General features: G+C 33.6%; 1 protein-coding gene across 3 annotated transcripts in view; it reads right to left on the reverse strand.

Annotated features, from left to right (window-relative positions):
* Dab (DAB adaptor protein) overlaps window positions 1–23538 on the reverse strand; it is a 115114-nt gene that overhangs the window by 14448 nt on the left and 77128 nt on the right. For 2 of the 3 annotated variants that reach the window (XM_074251618.1, XM_074251619.1), the window contains 3 exons: window positions 23294–23437; window positions 13204–13347; window positions 12831–13079 (listed from right to left, as the gene is read on the reverse strand). In XM_074251618.1, the coding sequence (XP_074107719.1) occupies window positions 12831–13079; window positions 13204–13347; window positions 23294–23437 (537 nt within the window). The remainder of the gene's footprint in view (window positions 1–12830; window positions 13080–13203; window positions 13348–23293; window positions 23438–23538) is intronic. The other variant, XM_074251620.1, reaches the window with a different exon arrangement.

A 23538-nucleotide genomic window follows, 5' to 3' on the forward strand; every position in this document is an offset into this window, starting at 1 on the left:
CTATGGAAACCTCGATTTTTGTGAAACGGGGTAAAACTAATAATTTCCCGATTTTTCGAAAATCATTGATTTTCTTAGCGACAAGTTAAAAATATATATATTTCCATATATTAATCGTTAACTAATAATAAGTTACTATGAATTATTGAATTAAAATAATTTGGAAAAATGCTGCTACAGACCATTATTTTATCTGTGTCACGTGATTTCCTGATTCAGTAAGCAAATTATTTCATCCATGTTTTTGAAGTTATTCTTAACTTCATATAATCAGATTGTGATGATACCACTCAAAAATATTTTAATTCTCAATTTCTAATAAATAAGGCATGAAAGTTGGCCTATTTTCAATTGTTCAAATTTGAGGTTAAACTTATAAACATTCATTTGAACGGTGGCGAAATTTCGGGCTCTAATAATAAGTTACTTTGTATTATTAAATTAAAATAATGTACACAAAAAGATGCTACGGCCTCTTTATTATCCCGAGTTGAAATTTAGAAACTATATAGAACCCTCTAGCCCGAAATAGATCCGACTGAGAGCCCTGTAGTCATATAAGTTCTGACTTTGAACCCACAGGTCCAAACATTCACCGAGAGGTCCGATTTTGAACCTTCAAGTCCCTTCATAAATTTTTATTAACTACAATTAAATTATCCATGATACAAAAAATTAAGGTAAAGTAATATGAATTAACCCATGTAGGAGTTCCTAGAGTTGAACGGTGCCAAGCTTGCACCAAGACTGGGCAACTCAGTCTCGGCCGTTCGTTTGGTGAACCAAACTTGGATCAAGACTAGCTCATTTAGCTTTGGCTATTTAATGTTGTGTCAGGCTCTAGCGAAGACTGGATAACCTAGTCTTGATCATTCAATAGAAAATCTATAGTTAATTAATCATTAAGTAGGGAAAGGAGGGACTAAGACGGGCCTATTAAAGAAAAAGTGTTGAAATCCTTCATGTTGTTCTCTGGTCTTACGTTTTTTTAATCATTTGCCAATTATTTGAGCTTAATTTACTCTGTTTACTGAAAATAAAATATTGAAAATGTAGGATAAAATGGGCCACCTTCAGAAACTGTTTATCATATGAGTTTTTTAACTAGTTTTACTTTTTTTGGCCTTTTACTGAATTTATGGTATCGACTTTTTTAGATCTATCGAAATTAAAAAATTAAGAAAATTGAGAAATCTCAAAACAAACTACAAAAAAAAATTTTTCAAATGTAGTTTTTTTGGAATAACTTTTAAACGGCTTAACCCATCAATTCTCAAAACTAATCAACTTTTGACATTAAAAAACCACGTCTATCACAGCTAGCTCGGTCAAAATCAGTTGATTCGTTCGTGAGTTATTGTTGTTGAAAGAAGAGTGATTTTTCAAAATTACTTCGAAATTCCTAGTTCGATCAATTTAAACTCAAAGATTCTCTATAAGGCTTAAAAAACTACGTTGAATGCCGCCAATTATGTAGAAATCAGTTCATTCATTCAAAGGTTATTGCAGTTAAAAAATACGAAAAATAGTGTTTTATGAAACTTCTATTAGATGTTTGAGCTAGGAGAACTCAAAATTACACAAAAATTATACTCTGAGCTCGAAGAGCCTAAAAACGTCATAAGCTCAATTTTGAGTGCTTAAGTATGGAATCAGCAGGAAGTTGGAGGGATGGCTTTTAGGGTCAACCATTTCTAATTTTTTTTTTTTTTTTCAATATAGCAACATGAAATGATTTTTTGAAGTAGAAGATGATTTAATTCAAGACCTTTCTCGGTATGCATCTACTGATATTATTGTATGAGTGCAAGATGGTTGTGATAGAGGCAACTGAAGATCACAAAATTGTTTGACTTTGATGAGTCGAGTATAAAGCACAATCTCACACGTATCGCGTTATGAGGCGTGCAAAATAAGTTTGCTGGCGAGCTGTCTCGATCTCTTTCTGTATTTTTGTTCGAATGCTCAACAGAAATTTTACCGTCAACTCTTTTATTTTATCTTCGTCGCACATCATCACTAGACGCACATCTTCGTCGGTACTAAATTTTGGAAAAAAATAAAATATTTTTTAAATAATGACCATGGTGATCATTTTTGGGGGATTTAGACTGTGATAATCGATAAAATGAGAGTTAAACTTGATTTATTTTTGTTTTCATCATTACTAGCTAGCTCTCTTGCTTCCATACTCATGTCTTTCGGTAGTGATAATTTTTGACAATCTTCTATAAATAAAAATGAATTGCTGTGCATTAGTCACGCTAAAACTCAAAATTGGCTGGAACGATTTAAACAAATTTTTTTTGTTTTGTTCGCTATAGTTCAGGGATGGTTTAGAAAAAAAAAATTTTTGGAAAATCCGAAAGTTCAGCTAAAAAAAAAAAATTGTTAATTTTGTATCGGAATCGCTATTGTTACGCTTGAGCCTGAAGGCTGCAAGAGTGTACCAAAATTGTTCAATATATCGGAAGATACATACAAGTATACTGCAGAGTTATACTATTTACCTATATTCAGTTTGTCGGACATAACCACAAATCTGAAGAAAAATGTTTTTCATTACTTTTGTTTTGTTCGTGTTTATTTTCATATTGTTTATGTTGTGTATTGTTTATTCATATGCCACGAAGAAAACGAGCTGACATTGGTCGTCGATGTCAGTCAAATGTGCGACAAGCATTATAACTTAATACCATTTTGGTATCAGGCTTATTGATCCCTGGACAAAATATCCCCAAAAAAAATATCCCCTGACAAAATATCCCCGTCAAGTTATCCTTCGGATTCGTTATAATTTTCGAAAGTTAAAAAAAAATTATTCAAGGCCACAGCATGGTTAAAAGCGTTTGTGTTTGTCTAATATCGAATAAACACACACAAAAACCATGTTTGTTCGACATTCATATTTAATAATTATTATTATATTGTTGTAAATTTGATAATTTTGCGTAATAAGTATTATAATAGCCCATTAGTGTAATATTATTGTTATTATCCGATATTGTAATTGTTGTAAAATGTTTCAGATATGAAGTGATTGATAATAATGATTAAATGAATTTATAATTTTTTGCTGTAATTTGTTGTTACTTATTATTTTAGCTCCCTATTTTGAAAATATTAATGTGATTTTACTCATGTAATTTTAATGTTATGTGTGTATTTATCTTTGTTATTTATGGTTTTATTAATAAATTCTGTCTGTTTGGTATCAATTGTCGGGGACATTTTGTCACGGGGATATTTTGTCCAGGGATCAATTACCATGGAAGCACTATTTTAACCATACACAATATAACCAGTGTTAATTGTTGACAAAAATAAATTAGAGTTTAAAGGTTGATAATCACGAATAAAAAGTTGTAAAAAAAATGTTGTAGGTGATACGAAGTTCACCGGGTCAGCTAGTTTTTTTTATAATTATCCTCATAGCATGTGTAACTTAGATTTAATTTATTAAAGTAATCTGTTATTAATTTAATTGATTAAAATTCGAGATATTCAATTTTAGTTTATATACACAGGAAGAAAAATTAACTTGAATCAAGTAAATAATTGTGAAAAACTTAGTTTAAAAATTTTTAAGTAAAAATTTTTTGTTCTTGTTTAAATAAATTTTATTTGATTCAAGAATTTTTCGTCTTGATTCAATGCAGTGAATTTTATCAAAATTATTGTAAATATTTATTGTTTAACGAATATTTGTAAGCAAATGCTACAATTGAAAATTTATTATCTAATCAAAACAATTACATATCATCAAAATTGATATGGCCTTTAAAAAAATTAAAATATAATAATTTACAGATGAATTTTTGATAAACATTCAATAATAGAAGATTGAAAATCCACAGGATGATGTACGAAATCTAGAGTAAGATAAAGACTAAAAAATAGTTTCATTAAGACACAATATTAAATAACATAAATTATATAAATAATAAACCGTCACACCTAATCATTTTATAAATTTAGCTTATGAGAATGATAAGATGTGCCTTTGCTGATCGATCATACGGTGTCGGGGTTAGGGATTGGTCTAGCACTCGAGCGGCTTGGGTTTGAATCTCGGATAGAACGGATGCGATTTTCACTTTGTTTCTACTTTGTCAGAAATTGGGAAGTATATGATTTCTTGATCTAGTTTTTGACTCTTCAATTTCTTTTCGCTGCTTCTGGCCATTATCGGTTCTCTAGCAGTTTTTTGATTAAAATTTCTATTATTGTAAAGATTTTATTTGACGATGTCAAAAGTGACTTTTGATTTTCCACCACTTCTCTTATTTTCAAAAAATTTTACATCGCGGCTTATTATTATTTTTCCATTTGATCGATCCAACAAACGATACGCTTTCGTTTCTTTAGAATACCTAATAGGGTGGTCGTTAAGAATTAAATTTCTTGAGGCGCCCCCTAAAAAGCTTCCTTTTGATGAAAAAAGACTGAGAAAATTTTTTATAATTTTTTTCATCCAAGACAACACGTGCCTCAAGCCGATTTAAGTAAATTTTTGGGTATAATAATGTTTTTTTAAGGATTTATAATAATAAATACAATTTCATACAAAATACGAACAATCAGAGAACCCAAATTCATGAGAATATGATAGTTAATGAAAATTACAATAAATATTCCGAACTGTAAGGTCTGTTTATCAAAAAAATTGATGATATTTTTATTTTATGACAAAATTTATACAAATTTAATTTTAATCTTCAGTTTTTATCATTCCATTCTTTAAGTAAACTTTCTTTCGTTATCTTGATGCCTTTGCTTCTGTAATCATCTCAAATTTGAATCAGGAATTGCTTTTGTTTTTCATCTTTTGTGAATAAATGGTTGTACTCTTGTATTAGTTTAACACCTCGTTCTGCAACATCGTTAACGACTGATAAATTTGTTACAGCCGTCAAACAATCTTGATAATTAGAGTCTTCTAAACATTTTTCACAATTTTCAGTCAACCAGCTCGTATTTAGTCCAAGTTTATGGAAAAAATTAATAGAAGTTGCATTAATAAACTGTTCTAATCCTCGGTCAAATAATTTTGGATCATCCGCACGAGATACTACAGCCTTCCTAAGAACTTGTTCATTATTGTCTAATAAATCAGGTTCATCTGCATTTTGTGAAAATTCAATGACTTTTTTAACCATTTTCTGTTTCGTTTTCGTATCTACATCATCATCGAATAAAGCCAATGAACAATTTTCAGGATTTAGATACCACAAATGGTTTAAAATTTTACCTAAAGCACTCTCGTATATTTTTTTGTCAATAGGTTGAAAGTTATAAATAGATTTGATCAACTGAAAATCACAGTTTGGTACCTTAATCGATGATGTGGCGGCGAAGCATATTCGTAAATAAATTTTCACAATAAACACGTAAATCATGCCCAGGCTTTTTTCTTCCGTAGACTTTAGTTCAAAAGTAAATCGTAACAGAAATATTTTCAACGAATATATTGCCTTAGCCATCCATCTGGCCTGATGCATAGCTCCAGGAGTATGAAACGTGATGTTAACAGGTATTATTCCAATAAATAGCAAGCTTAATTCTAGCAGTTTTAAATAATCTTTTCTATTATGGTTCAAAGTAAGTTGTTGCTTAATGAATTTATGAATGTCTTGAATATAATTTTCCAATCATTTACCAATCAAGGGATCCGCTATTCCACTTTTAAATTAAGTTGGGTCGAATTCATCCCACTCTTTCTTGAATCGAGCAAATGTAGGCACATTTGGTCCAGAAACATTAGTTAACTTACTGTTAAATACAGCTCTCAATACAACCTCAAATATATGATGTCTGCTTGGCAAAATAAGAAGATCTTTCTCTAACAAATGCTCAATCCAAACTGCTGCACCATTATATTATCCAGTATTCGATGCAGTAGTATCACAACATAAACCGACTACTAAAACACTGACTCCATACTCTTGAAGAGCATCAGAAACTGCATTTGCCATTGCTCGGCCTGTAGCATTTTCTAACGGTGGTATCGATAGAATTTTAGTTTCATTTTCAAATAAAACTATTATTGGAAGACGGTCTACGAAATTTCTGCCAGTTATATCAGGTAAGTGTTTACCGTCCCAATGAACAATTAATCTACGAAGATCTTTATTTGCAAATCTTGTTTCGATTTCAGCCGCTCTTTCTTTTCTGAAATTTTTACGTTTTTGTTTTATCGATGTTCGATTAACTATGTAGTGGGTTGCATCAAGTTCCACAGCTTCAAGAAATGCAATTAATAAGCCTGTTGCATCGCGATCACTAATTTTGCATTTATCTAACATGGTCCATAATTTTGGAGTCACAATGTCTATTATTCCACGAGATCTTTTCGGTGGTGGCGATTCTTTATTTAAGTTCATAACGAAACTAGGCTCTCTGTGAAGACTTTCTTGACTGAATGAAGACGGGGTTGATTCATACTGTGAAGTTGGCTCAGATTCTTCTATATTGATAGAAAAAAAAATTTTTAATTAAAGAATAAATATCAAAAATGTCCGACTTATATTAACACTTACCAGATATATCTTCAACATCGTCAATAAATCCAACACGATTTGGTTCACGTTGATTTAATAAAAATCTTTTTGTACTGTCATCAACCATTGTTAAAACATCACTGTGTGCTATATCAAACAAATTATTTAAGTGTGATAAAAATACTGTTTCATTGTTTTCCTGAATGTCATTTCGTCTTGATGAGTTTTTCTATAAACTTCTCCAATCGTTGTATAAATCATCAATTTTTTTCATACACCGAGATTTTTGTTGCATTGAAATTTTTACTTTTTGCCAAAAAGTAATTAATTCATCATACACTAAACTTTCACTGACTTTCAAACTATGTTTCTATATTCGGGTGTTGTAAAACAAAAATTTTAATACTTGTAAATTAGATGGAAGTTGATTTCCCGCAATTTCATGATGTGTCTCTCCGATTAAAAATATGTTTTCTACTTTGTTTTCCATTACAAAAATAGTATCGTTTAAAATGTTCAATGTTTAACCTTACATTCGCACCACATGCAAGACTTTTACAAGTAATAATAAATAACTCAGTAACTTCTAATAAAACATACCATTCAGTTCCTAAGTAAACTCAATAAGTAATAAACGATATTACTTGTAAAAGATAAGATGTTTTAGTTATAACAGTATTGAGTTAATGATTTATATAAAGCATCTGATACAAATTTTGCCATGTAAACAATACAAAAACTACCGACGTATATGCCACTGCTAGTAACTTATCGACAGAGAAGGATTTGACGCTTTTATCTAAGTTACCCAGCATGTGCGCATCCGCAATTTTTAGAAGCATTTTCTCAAAAATAACTCATATATAAATGCTTACAAACGTTTAAAAAACCATAAAAATATAATAAAAATAAAAAAATAAGCTTAAATCACGAAAAATTTAGAACTTTTTGTAAAACTATAATTTGAAATTCATCACTGAGAATAATAATACTAAAAGTGTTTCATTGTTGAAACATTTCCAATCTTAGAATAATTTTTACACTACTCTTAACAAGAAGTTTCATTAAAAATCAGAAAATTACCAAAAAATTAACTTAAATCGGCTTGAGGCACGCGTTGCCTTGAGTAACAAAAATAATAAAAAATTCTCATACTGTTTTTTCATCAAAAAGAAGCTTTTTAGGGGGCGCCTCGAGAAATTTAATTTTTAACGACCACCCTCATACCTAACTATGACACACTTCCGTGTATTAGCATCCCCACTCAATTTTCTAAGAATTCGCGAAAAAAAATACAGTTTAAACAGGTCTGAATTTTCGAATCGAACAATAAGCGAACAAACTCTGTTTCAAGTGCTTTATTCTATACAGTAAGCTGTATAGGATGGACCACAATGCACACACAGTGACTTCTTGGAACATGATTTCGGACCAGAGAAGCTTCAGTACTGTGATCTAGCGGGAAACGGAGGGAAACTGTATGTAACTGTTCTATTCGTTCTCTTTGGTCACCTCTTTATTTATTTAGGGGGCCACTGGATTTTTAAACACAGTATCCAGAAACTGGACCAGAGCATGGAGTAAGTTCTACAGGGTCGTGAGAGATTGCTAGGAAGGAAACAAAAATAATCAAAGAAATTCAATTTTACAAGAAGTTTTATTTAACCAACCCAATTACAATAATAATCCCCTTACAATTAATTAACACTTAATTCTAAGTCCTATTCCCGCCTACGTACCAGTTTCCTATCATAGTTACTATTCCCGACAGTACCCTCATATGGAGCGACCATACAGCGGTTTCTAACTGTAATTATTTTCCTCAATTTCCCACACGCACACAGAACATAATTTTAATCCGAACACACAAAGTAATATTCCCATAATTTTACAAACTAATTTTTCTAAGATTATTATTTACTAAGATTGTTATTTAATTCCATTTTCAAATTAAAATCCGATTAACTGATCTGCTAAATCTAAATTTTTTATTCATTCTGAATTTCTATTTAAATTAATTTCCTAATTAAAATTCTTAACTAATTTACTGCCGTGGTCTTAATAATACAACAATAAATATTTAATGACAAGAGGTTTTCGAATCTTGTATTAATATATTAAAAACTGACGACAGAGATTTTAATAATCTGCCGTCGAAATGTTCGTTACGCCTGAGTATTTTACAAATTTATTTTTCTTTGTAAATTTTAATTTCGCCAAATTTTATAATATGATTTTTCTTAATTATTTTAATTAAAATTGATTTAGCATCATTTTATTAATTGTTTTATCTGAATTTAATTTTGCCAAAATGTATCAATTATTTTTTTTACGTGGTTGAATTTTGTCCCAATTATTCAGTCAGAATTTACACATCAATTTATTTAATTTTAATCTCCGCATTAAGAATTTGTCAATTGATTTTATTTTATTTACTTTTGACCATAAGTTATATTACTTGTCTCTAAATAACTGAGTTTATTATATTTCAACTAAATTATTTTATTTTACTTTGTTTGTGTTGCTTGAAACTTAGAATCCATTGTATTTTATTTTTAGGGATTATATTTTATTTTGCAACGCATTGAGATTTCAGTCTCGACCTTGCGTGTCCTTTCCTCAGCGTTTTAGCGCGAGACAAGATGGCTGACCCTCTCCCAAACTTTTGTCGATTTTTCTTCGCACGAAGGTTACAAGCATTTTATTTTCTACTTTTGGACTAAATGATTTTAATACTTATTTTAACAATTATTTTCTGATTCTAATTTTACTTTTGTTTTATTTCACACAATCAAAATTTGTTCCAAATTCTTCATGATGATTTTAACTAATTTTTACTTCTGATGATTTTACTAAAATATTTTACTGAAATTATTTCCATGATTTTAATTGACACGAAATCAACTGATTTTACTTAAACTCAATTCCCAGAGATCAATTTTTCACATGACACCGAAATCATGGGTTAACAAACTGAAATAATTCCTAGTAAAATTAATCCAAACTCTACCTACGTGTTTAATAAATAACCCGAAATAAGTCCTGGTATTATTAATTAAATATTTAGTATTCTATTTCTAACTTGTTAAATTTATTCTTAATTTTATTCTGACTGGATTCTGGCTTAATTCTAATTATTCTACGAAAGTTGTCCTCAAACATTTTGTTAACTAATTCTTAATTTTCGGACAATTACTTAAATTTTGATAAAACTAACCAATCTTAAATTTTTTAAAATTAATAATTGTGACCCTACGCGAAATGGCGATGACCTTCAGCCGACATAAGGCCTGATTGATGCCGCTTCACCGAGAAATTATTTAGACATGATAAATGTACCTGGAGTTTCTTTATAAATTTTATTCGCAATCCCTCGACGCTGCGACTCCTGGATTTTAGTCTCCGTACGGAATTTCTCCTCGGTGAGGTGTTAACTTGGCGACAAAGGCCTAGATTACCACGTCGCGTCACATTTTCCTCAGATAATAATTTTCCTCGAACAGCAAGTTGGCATTAGAATATATTCCGAATTAAACCAAACTTAAGCGAACCAATATGTAAGCCTAGTAAGCATTGAATATGTCAAGCTTCATAGCTTCGTTCCACTTAGATCGAGCGAATAAAAAATAATTATCTGATTAGAACTTTTCACGATGTGTTTGGTTCGACCATTCAGTCACAATAATTTTTCCAAAATTTCTTGGTGCGTTTCTTTCTTCCCCTGCTCTCCCCGCTCTCAGTACACTGACACTTCCACCTTGGAGACTCGCTTACGGGTCGCGAATTACGCCTACGATGGCTTAAAATCACAGTACTCTGTGATCCGTCGATAATTAAACTACACGGAAAAAAAACTATATGAAAAATTACAATAGTAATATCGTAATCCAGGACTAGACTTTTAGTATCTTGATTTTTACGATACTGCCGTCTACAGAATACAATTTAAATTATTGAAAATTACGATGTTATTTAGTAAATTTTTTTTATGTAAGAGCAAGTGAATAAGGATGCATACTATATGTTTTAATAAAAGAAAGACAGAGTCCAGTAGTTTGCGGCACCACCACCAAAAGATGACCAACTACTGTATGGAGGATATTATTATGTGACTGAACAGTACGTTTAGATATTCTCTCCGATAGCGTGAGGGGATAAGCCTTGGACTTGTGGCGGAGAGGACTCCGGGTTCGATTCCTCGGTGATGCAGAGTTATTTTTTTCGGTGACCTAAGCTTCTTTTTAAATTGAGTGATAGAAATTTACGATGCTGCATCGTAAAAATTACGATGTTTGAGTTTAGGTTCGGCACTACAATATTCTATACTAAAAATTACGATGTTTTTACCGTAATTTTTCATACAGTTTTCTTTCCATGTAATGCGGGTAGAAGGGCTTTTAACAGCTTTTAACGATCACTCCGTTACAAGCGGTACTGGCAAAACTGTGTAACGGGTACTTCTCGGCTTATTTTACCCCCGGCTTGGTTTAGCTCGCCGCAGTCCAGGATTCTAACGATGATAAATCTTATCTAACTCAAAACCAAAAATTTAAACATTGAACACAAAACAGAACCTCTTTATTCTAATCAAACGAAGTAAACTTAAATACATTTTACAATTAACGTCGTATTAACCAAAATCCCACTCATACGCGGTGTCCGCAAACTTTAAATTCGACTGTCGTCGGTAATAACATTCTCCCGTCGTGCTTCAATACGCGTCGCTAACACCCCTTCGTCGGCCCTATGGTACCCATCTCCTGACGGGTGGCTAGTGCCGCCCCGCCGGCCCTATTCGCAATACCCAAGGGGAGAGTGAATATAATCCACCTCTCCCCCACCTACTCGGCTGTGGAGGCCACCCTTCGGCGGAAAGCCTCCAGGTGGAGACGGAAAATTTTTGAGCTTTATCAACCTAAAAGTTTTTACTACAAGCGAAAGATCTGGGCGAATTATCGCCATCTATCGCTCGCCGTCGAACTTCGAAAAATTCCCAAACAATTATAAATCTCACTTCGATCAAATATAAGATTCACCAAACAATCTATCAGATTACTATAAATTTCAACCAGATTTATTCCCATACAATTTTTCGCCGGGACTTAGAAGAAATAATTTTCGAAATAAAAAATAATTCACAAAAAAATAATTAATTAGATAATTCGAATTTATTCGGAATATTTCATTAATTTTTCATTTTAGATAAAGTAAATTTTTTTTCTTTAAAAGAACAAAAATTATCGCTACGCAAATTCGCTTATATCAGCTGGGCGGTTTTTACTACGAGCGAACAAACGATGAAATTGTCCGCCATCTATCGGAGCGATGGCAAACTAATCAAAAACAACTTTTCACTCTAAATGTTCTCAATGGAACGACGTGATTATTAATATTCTTTTTTTTTTTTTCCCAAACAATTTCTAATAACATTTATAATAATAATAATAATAATAATAATAATAATAATAATAATAATAATAATAATAATAATAATAATAATAATAATAATAATAATTGATAATAAACAACAAAACTAACTTCCTAAACAAAATTGAACTAAAAACATAAATTGTAGCGGTGGCTCACGTTCGTCGATGAGTCCCGTGATGTCGGCTCTCGCTGTACGCGACATCCCTCCGCCTCCTCACTTATAATACCTTCTTCACAACTGAGCTGACGAAAAAGAGGTAGAGGGTTTAGCTAATCGTTTGGTGGCTTGCTAACATAGACCTTATAACGAAGACGTCAGCGATACGGCCCTTCTCGAAATATTAACGAGTTCGGAGTGCTAGTACAGTAGTTGCGTTGGCAGTGGGACTCCACAATCACGGCTCCCCCACCATATAAACTCAAAAACAATAGTAGATTGCAATAGTTAATCAGAGAATTGAAATTGCCGTTAGTATGCCCCGGGTGCAATGGCGAACAGCTGAATGACCTGGTAAGCAAAGCAGAAATTCAATTCAATTCTCGATTCGGTTACAAGAAAACGACGTGTCCTATGTCAATTAACTAAGAGAGATTTTTTATAGGTAATTCAATTTCCTTTAAGAATATAGAAAGGAAAAATTTTCAAAATTGATGTCCACATTTTGTGTAAAAAATGCGGTAGCTGGTGAAAGATCAATAATTGTAACGATGCACCTCGTAATATTAATACCTTAGTATTTTATAGGCTCAAGTTTTCAGGAAAACTTCATTTTGTCATCATGAATAATCTCTTCACAGTACCGTTAAGAAAAAAAATTGTACGCTTTTTTTAGCCCAGTCTAATATACATATACTCGTGTGTTTTTAACTAAGAATACTTTTAGTACAAAATAAAATTACCTTGATATTGATAAATGAGTCACCAAAAGGATCAGCTTCGAACGGATCTTCGGAAGGTAATGGACAATTTTCGGGTGTGATTTTATCCATTTGATGAATTCCCTGTTGTAAGGAGTTTAATTCAAATTGTAAATCAAGAAGATCTGCTATCACGCCGTTTCTAGTATCTAAATTCCTTTGTACTGATTTATCAATCTCTATACTTAATGATCGTTGGTGTTGATGGCAATTTTCAGTTTCAGCTGCACCCTAGTAATAAATTGTTGATAAAGAGCTTTTTATAATGATATCATTAATCTATAGTTATAGTAAACTTAAACCTAAGTAGCTCTATTCAATATTTTTTATGAGTGGTTGATGTGAAATCATATACCTTCGTATCTGGCGCAGGTTCCACAAAAATACCACTTGTATGGAATTTGACGACATTTTGTTCTATATGCTGTTTTGCCATCTCAATTTCTTTCTTTTTTAATTCAAAGACGACTTGAAAAAGGTCCCGCATAGCAATCACAACCTAAGATAATTAAGTAGAATGTGTCACTAAAATAATTTTTTCCAGAATAAATAAATAGATAAATATATAAATAGATAATTAATTAATTAATAAGTATTATTAATTATTGTTATTATTGGAACGAAGTTCCTTACGGCAGGCTTGGAAGAGATAGGGATTTTGCTGGGGGACCTAACTGAAAAAAATGTGATAGTAAAACCGTAAGAAAAAAAGCGTGGAAAAAAAAGCGTTAAGTGAGCTGTGCGCAGGCGCTGCAGTCGTATACACAGCGAGTAGTGTCTAATATCTTATATATTTCCCTCTTTCTTTTCGTTCTCTCATTTCTTCTCTCTCCATTACCACTCCACCCCGCCAATGCATAGTATATCGCGTGCTTAGAGGTAAAAAGACTTATAGCGAAGGGTTAATAGGGATTTGTGGTGAATTGGCGTATAAAAATTTTTTTTGCCATTCGGTTTAAAATTGTCTGAACCGTAAAAATCTGTGAAAGAATAAAACTATCTGAGGTTTTACGCCGGTACTACCCCAGAAAGTTTTTTTCACATTTTTAAACTACAAATATGTTCCTTTGTAAACTGGGCCGAAAAAAAATTATACGCCCTTTCCCCTTTAGATTAACAAAATTTTGAATTCTCAAAAGTAAAAGAGCGTATAATTGAAGACATACGCCCTTTTACCTTTCAAAATTTTTTTTCAATTTTAAGTGTAGAATGTGTCTACTACTTAATTGGCAATAAAAAAAAAAAATATGCGCCCTTTTACCTTTAGGCACGCAATATACTCATGAACTCATGAACTCATATTTGTATGTTATTTTATGTTGTCAAATACAAATAAAGAGACATATTTTGTTATTTTAGTTGATAATGTGAATTACGATTTTTTTTTATTTTACGTAATTTATTTTATTATTTCCTAAAATACTGAATTTCCTAAATACTTTCCTGTACTTAAATAAAAACTAATCAGCAAAATTTAAGAGAAAAAAAATTATGTGGTGTCGTGGGACACCAGGTAGGAACGAATGAAGATCATCTACAAGCAGCCCTTAACATCGTAGCAGAGTACACACGAGATGTCGGAATGTCTTTTGGGTTGGACAAGTGTGCGGTCGTACACCTGGCGAGGGGTAAGTGCTCTGATTCGGGGGATGATGTCGAGTTAGTAGATGGGAGCGTCTTAAGACAATTAGACGCCGGAGAGTTGTATAGATACCTAGGAATGGAAGAGCACCGTATGCATGCGGTCTCTGAAGTCCGAGCAACTCTCCAGAGCGAGTATGTTAGCAGACTCCGGAAAATTTGGTCCTCCAAACTTTCCGGCAAAAATAAAGTCTCTGCCACTAACATGCTCGCTGTCCCAGTCTTACTATACTCTTTCGGTGTCCTGAAGTGGGCCCAATCAGATTTACGAGATCTCGACATCAAAACCCATAAGATTATCAATATGAATCGGAGCATGCATCCCAATTCATCAGTCGCCAGATTATACCTCTCCCGGTCCATCGGTGGGAGAGGTTTGCAGAGCTTGGAGCAGATTCACGACCGTTTGGTTCTGGGTTTAACATACGAAGTTGTCAATTTCACTGCAGATGAGGATGACTTTCTTATGCAAATTGTTCATAAACATGAAATTGCGCATAAAGGGTCGTTCTTGTATAAGGCAGCAATATATGCGGCAAGAACCCTTGGTCTTGGAGAAATAAACGCTCTTATGGAACTCCAAAAGGAGAAATTTACGAGCGTCATCAAGAACGCCCAGGAAAAACTACTCCTTGGCTAACTGATGGACAAGTCCATGCACAGCGTGTTCTTTAAACACGTGCGTGATCATGGCTGACGTTTTCCTTCTTAAAATCAGCTGGCCTGATGTCCGAGACTGAAGGGTTCATATTTTCCTGCCAAGATGGTGTCATTAACACTCTTGAGTACCGTAGCAAGGTGCTCCAGGTGCAGCTTCCGGACACGTCCTTTCGGAGGTGTAAACAACATCCGGAGACGCTTATGCACCTTTTGTCGGCATGTTCAGTGCTGGCGAGAAGCGCATACATCCAGCGTCACAATGCTGCCCTGAGAGTACTGTACTATTATCTTCGTCATGGCTACGGTATTGACGTGACACCAGTGCTGCCTTATCTGCCAAGAGACATTCCCCAGGTTGTTGAGAATGACAGTTGCAAAATTTATTGGAACATGCCATTTGCAATAACCCGGCGGATAGATCACAACAAACCTGATATTGTGCTCTTCGACAAGGCTACTCGTGACATTTGTCATTGAGTTATCGGCCCCGGCTGAATACAACATCTCTGCCAAATAAGAGCACAAAAGACAAATATATCAGGATCTCCGGTTTGAAATTGGCAAACTTTACCCAGGTTACCGTGTCAGGTTTGTCGTCCTGATTGTTGGCGTTCTTGGAGGGATGAAACAGTCTTTTGTATCCTAACTTGCCAAAGTTCCAGCTTGCTCATCAAAAGCTGAGGTCTTTGCGGTCAGAATGCAAAAGGCTGTAATACTAGGCTCCCTCCGTCTACTTAGGGAAATGACTTTGGCCTGCTGTGACCACTAACCGCCTTGTGGTGCGGAGTGGTCCAGCAGTAATGGATAGAGCTCAGGCTGGGCCCTCGGAGAATCAGACTCCGGGGATAACCCCCCTGAGCATTTAATAACAAAAAAAATTATGTGGTGTCGTGGGACACCATGTAGGAATGAAGTTCCTTCGGCTAATGTAGAATCGACACAATATGCAAAAAAAAATTATGTGGTGTCGTGGGACACCAGGTAGGAACGATGTTCCTTCGGCTAATGTAGAATCGACACAATATGGAAAAAAAATCGTGCTCAATTATATGTAGGTTTTCTTGATTTTTTTTTCTTTAATTTTGCTGATTAGTTTTTATTTAAGTACAGGAAAGTATTTAGGAAATTCAGTATTTTAGGAAATAATAAAATAAATTACGTAAAATAAAAAAAAATCGTATTTCACATTATCAACTAAAATAACAAAATATGTCTCTTTATTTTTGTTTGACAACATAAAATAACATAGAAATATGAGTTCATGAATTCATGAGTATATTGCGTGCCTAAAGGTAAAAGGGCGCATATTTTTTTTTATTGCCAATTAAGTAGTAGACACATTCTACACTTACAATTGAAAAAAAAAAATTTGAAAGGTAAAAGGGCGTATGTCTTTAATTATACGCTCTTTTACTTTTGAGAATTCCAAATTTTGGTGATCTAAAGGTGAAAGGGCGTATAATTTTTTTTCGGCCCAGTTTACAAAGGAACATATTTGTAGTTCAAAAATGTGAAAAAAGCTTTCTGTGGTAGTACTGGCGTAAAACCTCAACTGTACAATTTTTTGAAGTTACAAAAAATATACACTACTGGAAAAAATTAAGGGATCAAAAAAAAATTCCAAATTTTTCGGTAGTTTTCAACAGGCCGTAACTTTGAGAGAAATGGTCGTACAGGAAATAAAAAAAAAGGAAATTGTAGCTCCAAGTGTCTAGTTTTTGGATTAGAACTTCAAATTTTTGTAGCCTCCGCGGTTTCTGAGTAATCGTAGAAAAACCAGCAACAAAAAAATTCTCAAAATTTTTTTAGTTTTTTTTTTTGGTCTACGGGCGTGGAAAAAGTTTTTTTAGCTTAACCACCATAAGGATCGGATACTTTGTTCATTTAGCTTTAATTTCTTTCTATAAACACCCTGATACGTCCACTCCTCGCTGAGATATCGGTCTTCAAATGGAAAAGGATCTTTTTGTCTTTGATTATCGATATCTCAGCAACCAATGATCGCACAGAAAGTTAAAGGTAGGTTTCAAGAACTTGAATGAATTCCCTTAACGACTGTCCATTGTTTTTCGAAAAAAATTTTTCTTTCCGTCACATGAATTTGAAAATGCAACAAAAAAGGGCTTTTAGTGGTTTTTGGAAAATCAAGCGCTGGATCGAAAATATTGAGGAAACCACTAATGTTAAGTGTGCCTTTTACAGTTCAATATGTCCACAAAAACCCTACAAAGAATCAAATTAATCCAGCCAGCCGTTTTTTTGTTTCACTTGATCGAATTTTTGAAAAAATTAAAGGATCACGTTTTTTGCTCTGAAAAGCTCATAATTTTTAAAAATGAGGAAAAAAAATGGTTTTTTTGAGCTTTTTAGACATTTTCGTTCCAAAAAGTGCTTAAATTTTCAAAAAAAAAAAATAAAAAAAAATTTTCAAAAAAAAAAAAATTTTTTCGAAAAAAATTTAAAAAAAAAAATTTTTTTTGGAAAAATTTTTTTTTTAACAAGTTAAGGAAACTCAAAAAACCATCGCCCAATGATTTTTATCACCTTTCCACCGCTGCATTCCTTGATTCTACTGATCTCCTTTTAATTAAATTAATAAAAAAGTTAATACCCCTAATCGAATTTCGATTTTTTCATACGCTTTTCGGAGTTTTTTTTTTCTTTTCTTTTTGTGAATCCTTAGCAAATCGCTTCATTCAACAGTTTTTTTCAAAACTAATCCCTCTGCGCTAAAAAAAATTTTTTTTAATTTTTTGGTCAAAATTGAAAATTTCTGACTTTTGATTCTTAATCATGGTTAGACGACATTTATCGGAGATGGAAGTCGCTCGGTTAGTGACTCTTATCGACGAAGGTTACACTCAACATGCAGTTGCTATCCGGATGGGTGTAAGTCAATCTGTCGTATCTCGAGCTTATACCAGATTCCTATAGACGAATCAATATCATCGTCGCCCCGGACTAGGTCGCCATCGAGTCACTAATACCCGCGATGATCGAACAATTGTTAGAGAAGTTCGACGACAACCTTTCGTCAATGCGAATATTGTCGATCGAAACTTCCCCAATCGCAGACAACAGCAACAACAACAGCAACAGCGACGACGGCATCAAGTGCGAAACATTTGCTCTCGAACAATCATCAACCGTCTTCGTGAAACTGGGTTACACGCACGACATCCTAATCGTGTACCCCTGTTGACAGCAAGACATCGTCGAGCTCGTTTAGCGTATGCTTACGATCATCGAAATTGGAACTTGAGGGAATGGACAAATGTTTTATTCACTGATGAGTCTCGTTTTAATCTGTATGGCAACGATCGACGTCCTCTCGTTTGGCGCCGTCGTGGAGAACGTTTTCACCAGAACTTTGTCCGTCCAGTCGTTTCCTACGGCGGTGGATCAGTTATGGTGTGGGGCGGCGTTTCACGAAATTGGAGAACACCTTTGGTAATTGTACGCGAAAATTTGACAGCTAGACGTTACATCTCACAGCCAACATTACCCGGCGCTTCTTTGAGCGGCATGACATCACATTGTTGCGACACCCAGCAATGAGTCCAGATCTCAACCCCATAGAGCACGTTTGGGACATAATGGGCCGTCGGTTGCGCAGAGAGTATCCAAATTTGCAGAACTTAGCTGCTTTGGAGCGCGCGCTTCAGCACATTTGGAATACCATTCCGCAGCGTCAAATTACCGTCTGCATAAACATGGCTGAACGTTTGAGAGCCGTTATTGAAAACAGGGGTGGTAATACCCGGTATTGAACCAACAAAAACCTTCAGAGAATGAGTTTGGAGTCATTAAATACGGTGGAACTGACGAGCCACCGGGTCTCAATTCTCCTGAAATACCTTACACACACACACAACACACACATACACACACACACACACACAGAAGCGTAAATCCGACCGCGCGACCTCCACGTGGTACGCTTTGGATAACGCTAATGCCGGCGGTAATTGTTTTCTTAAACTTTTCAAGAGAAAAAATTTCAAAAAAATTTTTTTGAATTTTTTTTTTTCAATTTAAGCACTTTCTGGAACAAAAATGTGGAAAAAGCTCGAAAAAACAATTTTTTTCTCATTTTTAAAAATTATGAGCTTTTCAGAGCAAAAAACGTGATCCTTTAATTTTTCAAAAATTCGATCAAGTGAAACAAAAAAACGGCTGGCTGGATTAATTTGATTCTTTGTAGGGTTTTTGTGGACATATTGAACTGTAAAAGGCACACTTAACATTAGTGGTTTCCTCAATATTTTCGATCCAGCGCTTGATTTTCCAAAAAACCACTAAAAGCCCTTTTTTGTTGCATTTTCAAATTCATGTGACGGAAAGAAAAAATTTTTTCGAAAAAACAATGGACAGTCGTTAAGGGGAATTCATTCAAGTTCTTGAAACCCACCTTTAACTTTCTGTGCGATCATTGGTTGCTGAGATATCGATAATCAAAGACAAAAAGATCCTTTTCCATTTGAAGACCGATATCTCAGCGAGGAGTGGACGTATCAGGGTGTTTAAAGAAAGAAATTAAAGCTAAATGAACAAAGTGTCCGATCCTTATGGTGGTTAAGCTAAAAAAACTTTTTCCACGCCCGTAGACCAAAAAAAAAAACTAAAAAAATTTTGAGAATTTTTTTGTTGCTGGTTTTTCTATGATTACTCAGAAACCGCGGAGGCTATAAAAATTTGAAGTTCTAATCCAAAAACTAGGCACTTGGAGCTACAATTTCCTTTTTTTTATTTCCTGTACGACCATTTCTCTCAAAGTTACGGCCTGTTGAAAACTACCGAAAAATTTGGAATTTTTTTTTGATCCCTTAATTTTTTCCAGTAGTGTATATCCAAAAAACAATAAAGTACGCGTGATTATTTTCTCGCTTTTTATTTTAAGAAATAGTTATTATAAAATTCAAAGACATGAACAATTATGATGAAATTATCATGTTTGAACGAAAATAAGAAATTTTAAAATATTCAAATGTTATAATTTTAAAATATTACAATGCTTGAAAATAAAAGCGGGAAATTTCAAAATATTTGAATGTTATTTGTCATTGTGATTTTTTTTATTACTTAATTTTTACGTAATTTGTTTTTGATTGATTTATTTTCTATTTGTTTATATTAAACTTTGTAAATGGAGCTGTTATTTGAGCATAACTCGTCTTGTGAAACTGTTATTTAACATTTGTTATCAAAACTACAATTTTTTTATGCGCCCTTTTACCTTTAAGTAGTACTTTTCTTAAAGCTGAAAGGACATATATCTTGAGATACGCGCTTTCAGCTTTAGGATACCAACTTTTTTTTTACAGATTTTTACGTTTCAGACAATTTTAAAATGAATGGCAAAAAAAAATTTTTTTATACGCCATTTCACCACAAATCCCTATTAACCCTTAGCTATAAGCCTTATTACCTCTAAGCACGCGATATACTATGCATTGGCGGGGTGGAGTGGTAATGGAGAGAGAAGAAATGAGAGAACGAAAAGAAAGAGGAAAAAAGATAAGATATTAGACACTACTCGCTGTGTATACGACTGCAGCGCCTGCGCACAGCTCACTTAACGCTTTTTTTTCCACGCTTTTTTTCTTACGGTTTTACTATCACATTTTTTTCAGTTAGGTCCCCCAGCAAAATCCCTATCTCTTCCAAGCTTGCCGTAAGGGACTTCGTTCCAATAATAATAATAATAAAAAAAGAAAAGAATTTTCATCACGAGATCAGAAAATTAGTTACGTCCATTGCTACGGCATACAGGCTGACCAACAAATCACTATAAATGTTGGCGACAACTACCCAAACTTCTTCGTGGATGACCACTAACGCTCAGTCACTTCTGGTTACACCAATATAACCACCAAGGCAAGAAAACGACAACAGAAAGAGGCAGCTGTCCGAGTCCAGCCCGTCCTTAGTAATTGACAAGCCAGAACAAAAAAAGACAGCCCTGGATGATACCTGAACCAAAGTGACTCGGCAAAAGAAGATGAAGGATCCACAACAGTTGCCACCAGCTCAATCTGCTGAAGCCTAAAGCCAGCCAAGTAAGGGTTGCTCTAAAAAACTAAAACGGAAGAAGACAAGCACTAAGGCTGTGCTAGTCCAAACAGTAGAAGACCAAACTCAAAACTGGCGTAGACATAAAGTCTATAAAACGGATGAAGTACGGAGGTGTTCTCTAATTGGCCCGGAAAACCAAAGGCAGCAATGCTTATACCGACGCAGTGAAGTCCGCTACTGCTAATATAGGTACGGTGAAGACGATAACGCCAATAACAACGATCAAAATCCTCGACTTAGATGAGTTCGAAGAGCTCAAAAGTTAAATAGAAGTATAATAAAACACTGTTATTTAAATTTTTAAATTGCAATCACTTTTGAATGGATCAACCGATTTTCACGCGGTTGACGGCATTCGAAACAGTCTTTCAAATTGTATGATTTAGTTTCGAGCACAAATGGATCAGACCAGGATTCCGGTGTAATTCGGAAAAATTTACTTTTTTCCGATTTTTAATTTCCCAATAAAAAAAAATCGAAGATTTCGTGAACGAAAGCAACCCGAAAAATTAGGAAAACGATTGACCCCGAAGGTCATCCCTGCAACTTCCCGCTAATTCTATACCTGGGCGCTTAAAAATACAATCTTCGAGCTCAAAAATACAATTTTTGTGTCATTTTCAGCTCTCCAAGCTCAAATAGATAGCGGTTCTATGCTTATGAGCTCAAAAGTATAATAGACGTTTTATAAAACACTATTTCTTGAATTTTCATACCGCAATAACTTTTGAATGAATCAACCGATTTTCACACGATTGACGGCATTCGACGCAATTTTTGATGCCTCATGAAAAATCTTCAAGTTTAGGTTGATCGAACAAGAAATTTTGAAGTGATTCCAAAAAAAACACTTTTTTTGGTTTTCATTCGTTCACGATATCTCTTGAATTCACTCTCATTCATCAAAAATGACCTAAAAATAAATGTCTAAGTTATGTAAAAAAAATCTTATTTGGTTTTCATTCGTTCACGATATCTCTTGAATTCACTCTCATTCATCAAAAATGACCTAAAAATAAATGTCTAAGTTATGTAAAAAAAATCTTATTTGGTTTTCATTCATTCATGGTATCTCTAGAAGGAATCAACCGATTTTAACCAAATTTGCGATCGACGTGGTTTTTCAAAGTTAAGAGCTGATTAGTTTTTGAAATCGCTCGGTAAAACCGTTTGAAAGTTATTCCTAAACAACAACTTTGGAGAAAATTTTTTTTCACTCACGCAGACTCGGCTCTTAACTTAAAAAAAACTACGTCGATCGTCGTCTAGCTCTTCAAAATCGGTTGATTCTTTCATGAGTTATCGTTGACGAAAAATATCGAAAAAACAAATGTTTTTTTTGTTGAGTTACACTGAAATTTTTGGTTTGGTCAATTTGTGTTTAAGACTATGTCATATAATTTGTAAAACTGCGTTGAATACTGCTGATCGCATAAAAATCGGTCGATTTGTTCGTAAGTTATCGTTGGCGAAACAAAACCGAAAAAAGTGTATTTTTTTTCGTTTTTCAGAATCACTCAAAAATTTCTAATTTGATCAATTTAAATATAAAAATTGATCAATCTTAAGAGACTGCATCGAATGACGTCAACCGGGTAAAAATCGGTTCATGTATTCAAAAGTTATTGCGGTTTAAAAATTCAAAAAGTAGTGTTTTATTATTTTTCCATCAGTGTTTGGAGCTCGGAGAGCTCAGAATGATACGAAAATCTCATTGTTTAGCTTGAAAAGCTGAAATACGTGATAAATTTGAGCTTTTTGAGTTTTGAGCAATTTTGAACAATTTTGAGCTTTTAAGTATGAAATGGTATTTTTTAAATGTTATGGTGTGGGTCGAAATGCCCTAAATATACAGTTTGCATTGAGTCATTTCTATTTAATCGATATTTTTCATCAGTAATAAATGAATGATCATGAATCAATTTTAATACAGATAAGAAGATAAATTCAATTGAGGGAATAACTTTCTGTTTAGCTTTCTTACCATTGTTAATACGAACATTACTTTGTAAGCTTACTTCATTTCAGCTAAACAAATTAAGAAGTTTGTACTTAAGTTAAATACTAACCTGATTTGCAGCTTTATCAGTCTTTATGCCGAAAAATCGATGACCAGTGTCCGGAGATCCAAAAATGTAACCAAAAGCTCGTGAATCAGTCATATCTTGTGCAATAAATGAGATTTTATGAACCGGGTGATGATATAGGCATTCCTAAAAAATGAAATGTTAATAAAATGTTACTTCAACTCAAAGCAACCCCGACAGGAGATTACGGCGAGGCCAAACTTGGTTCGAGCTTGGTGCAACGTTAT

The sequence above is a fragment of the Cotesia typhae genome, unplaced genomic scaffold (assembly GCF_013202065.1).
Source record: "Cotesia typhae breed Kobodo isofemale line unplaced genomic scaffold, CoteBio_Ctyphae contig_77, whole genome shotgun sequence".
NCBI classification, from domain to species: Eukaryota; Metazoa; Arthropoda; class Insecta; order Hymenoptera; family Braconidae; genus Cotesia; species Cotesia typhae.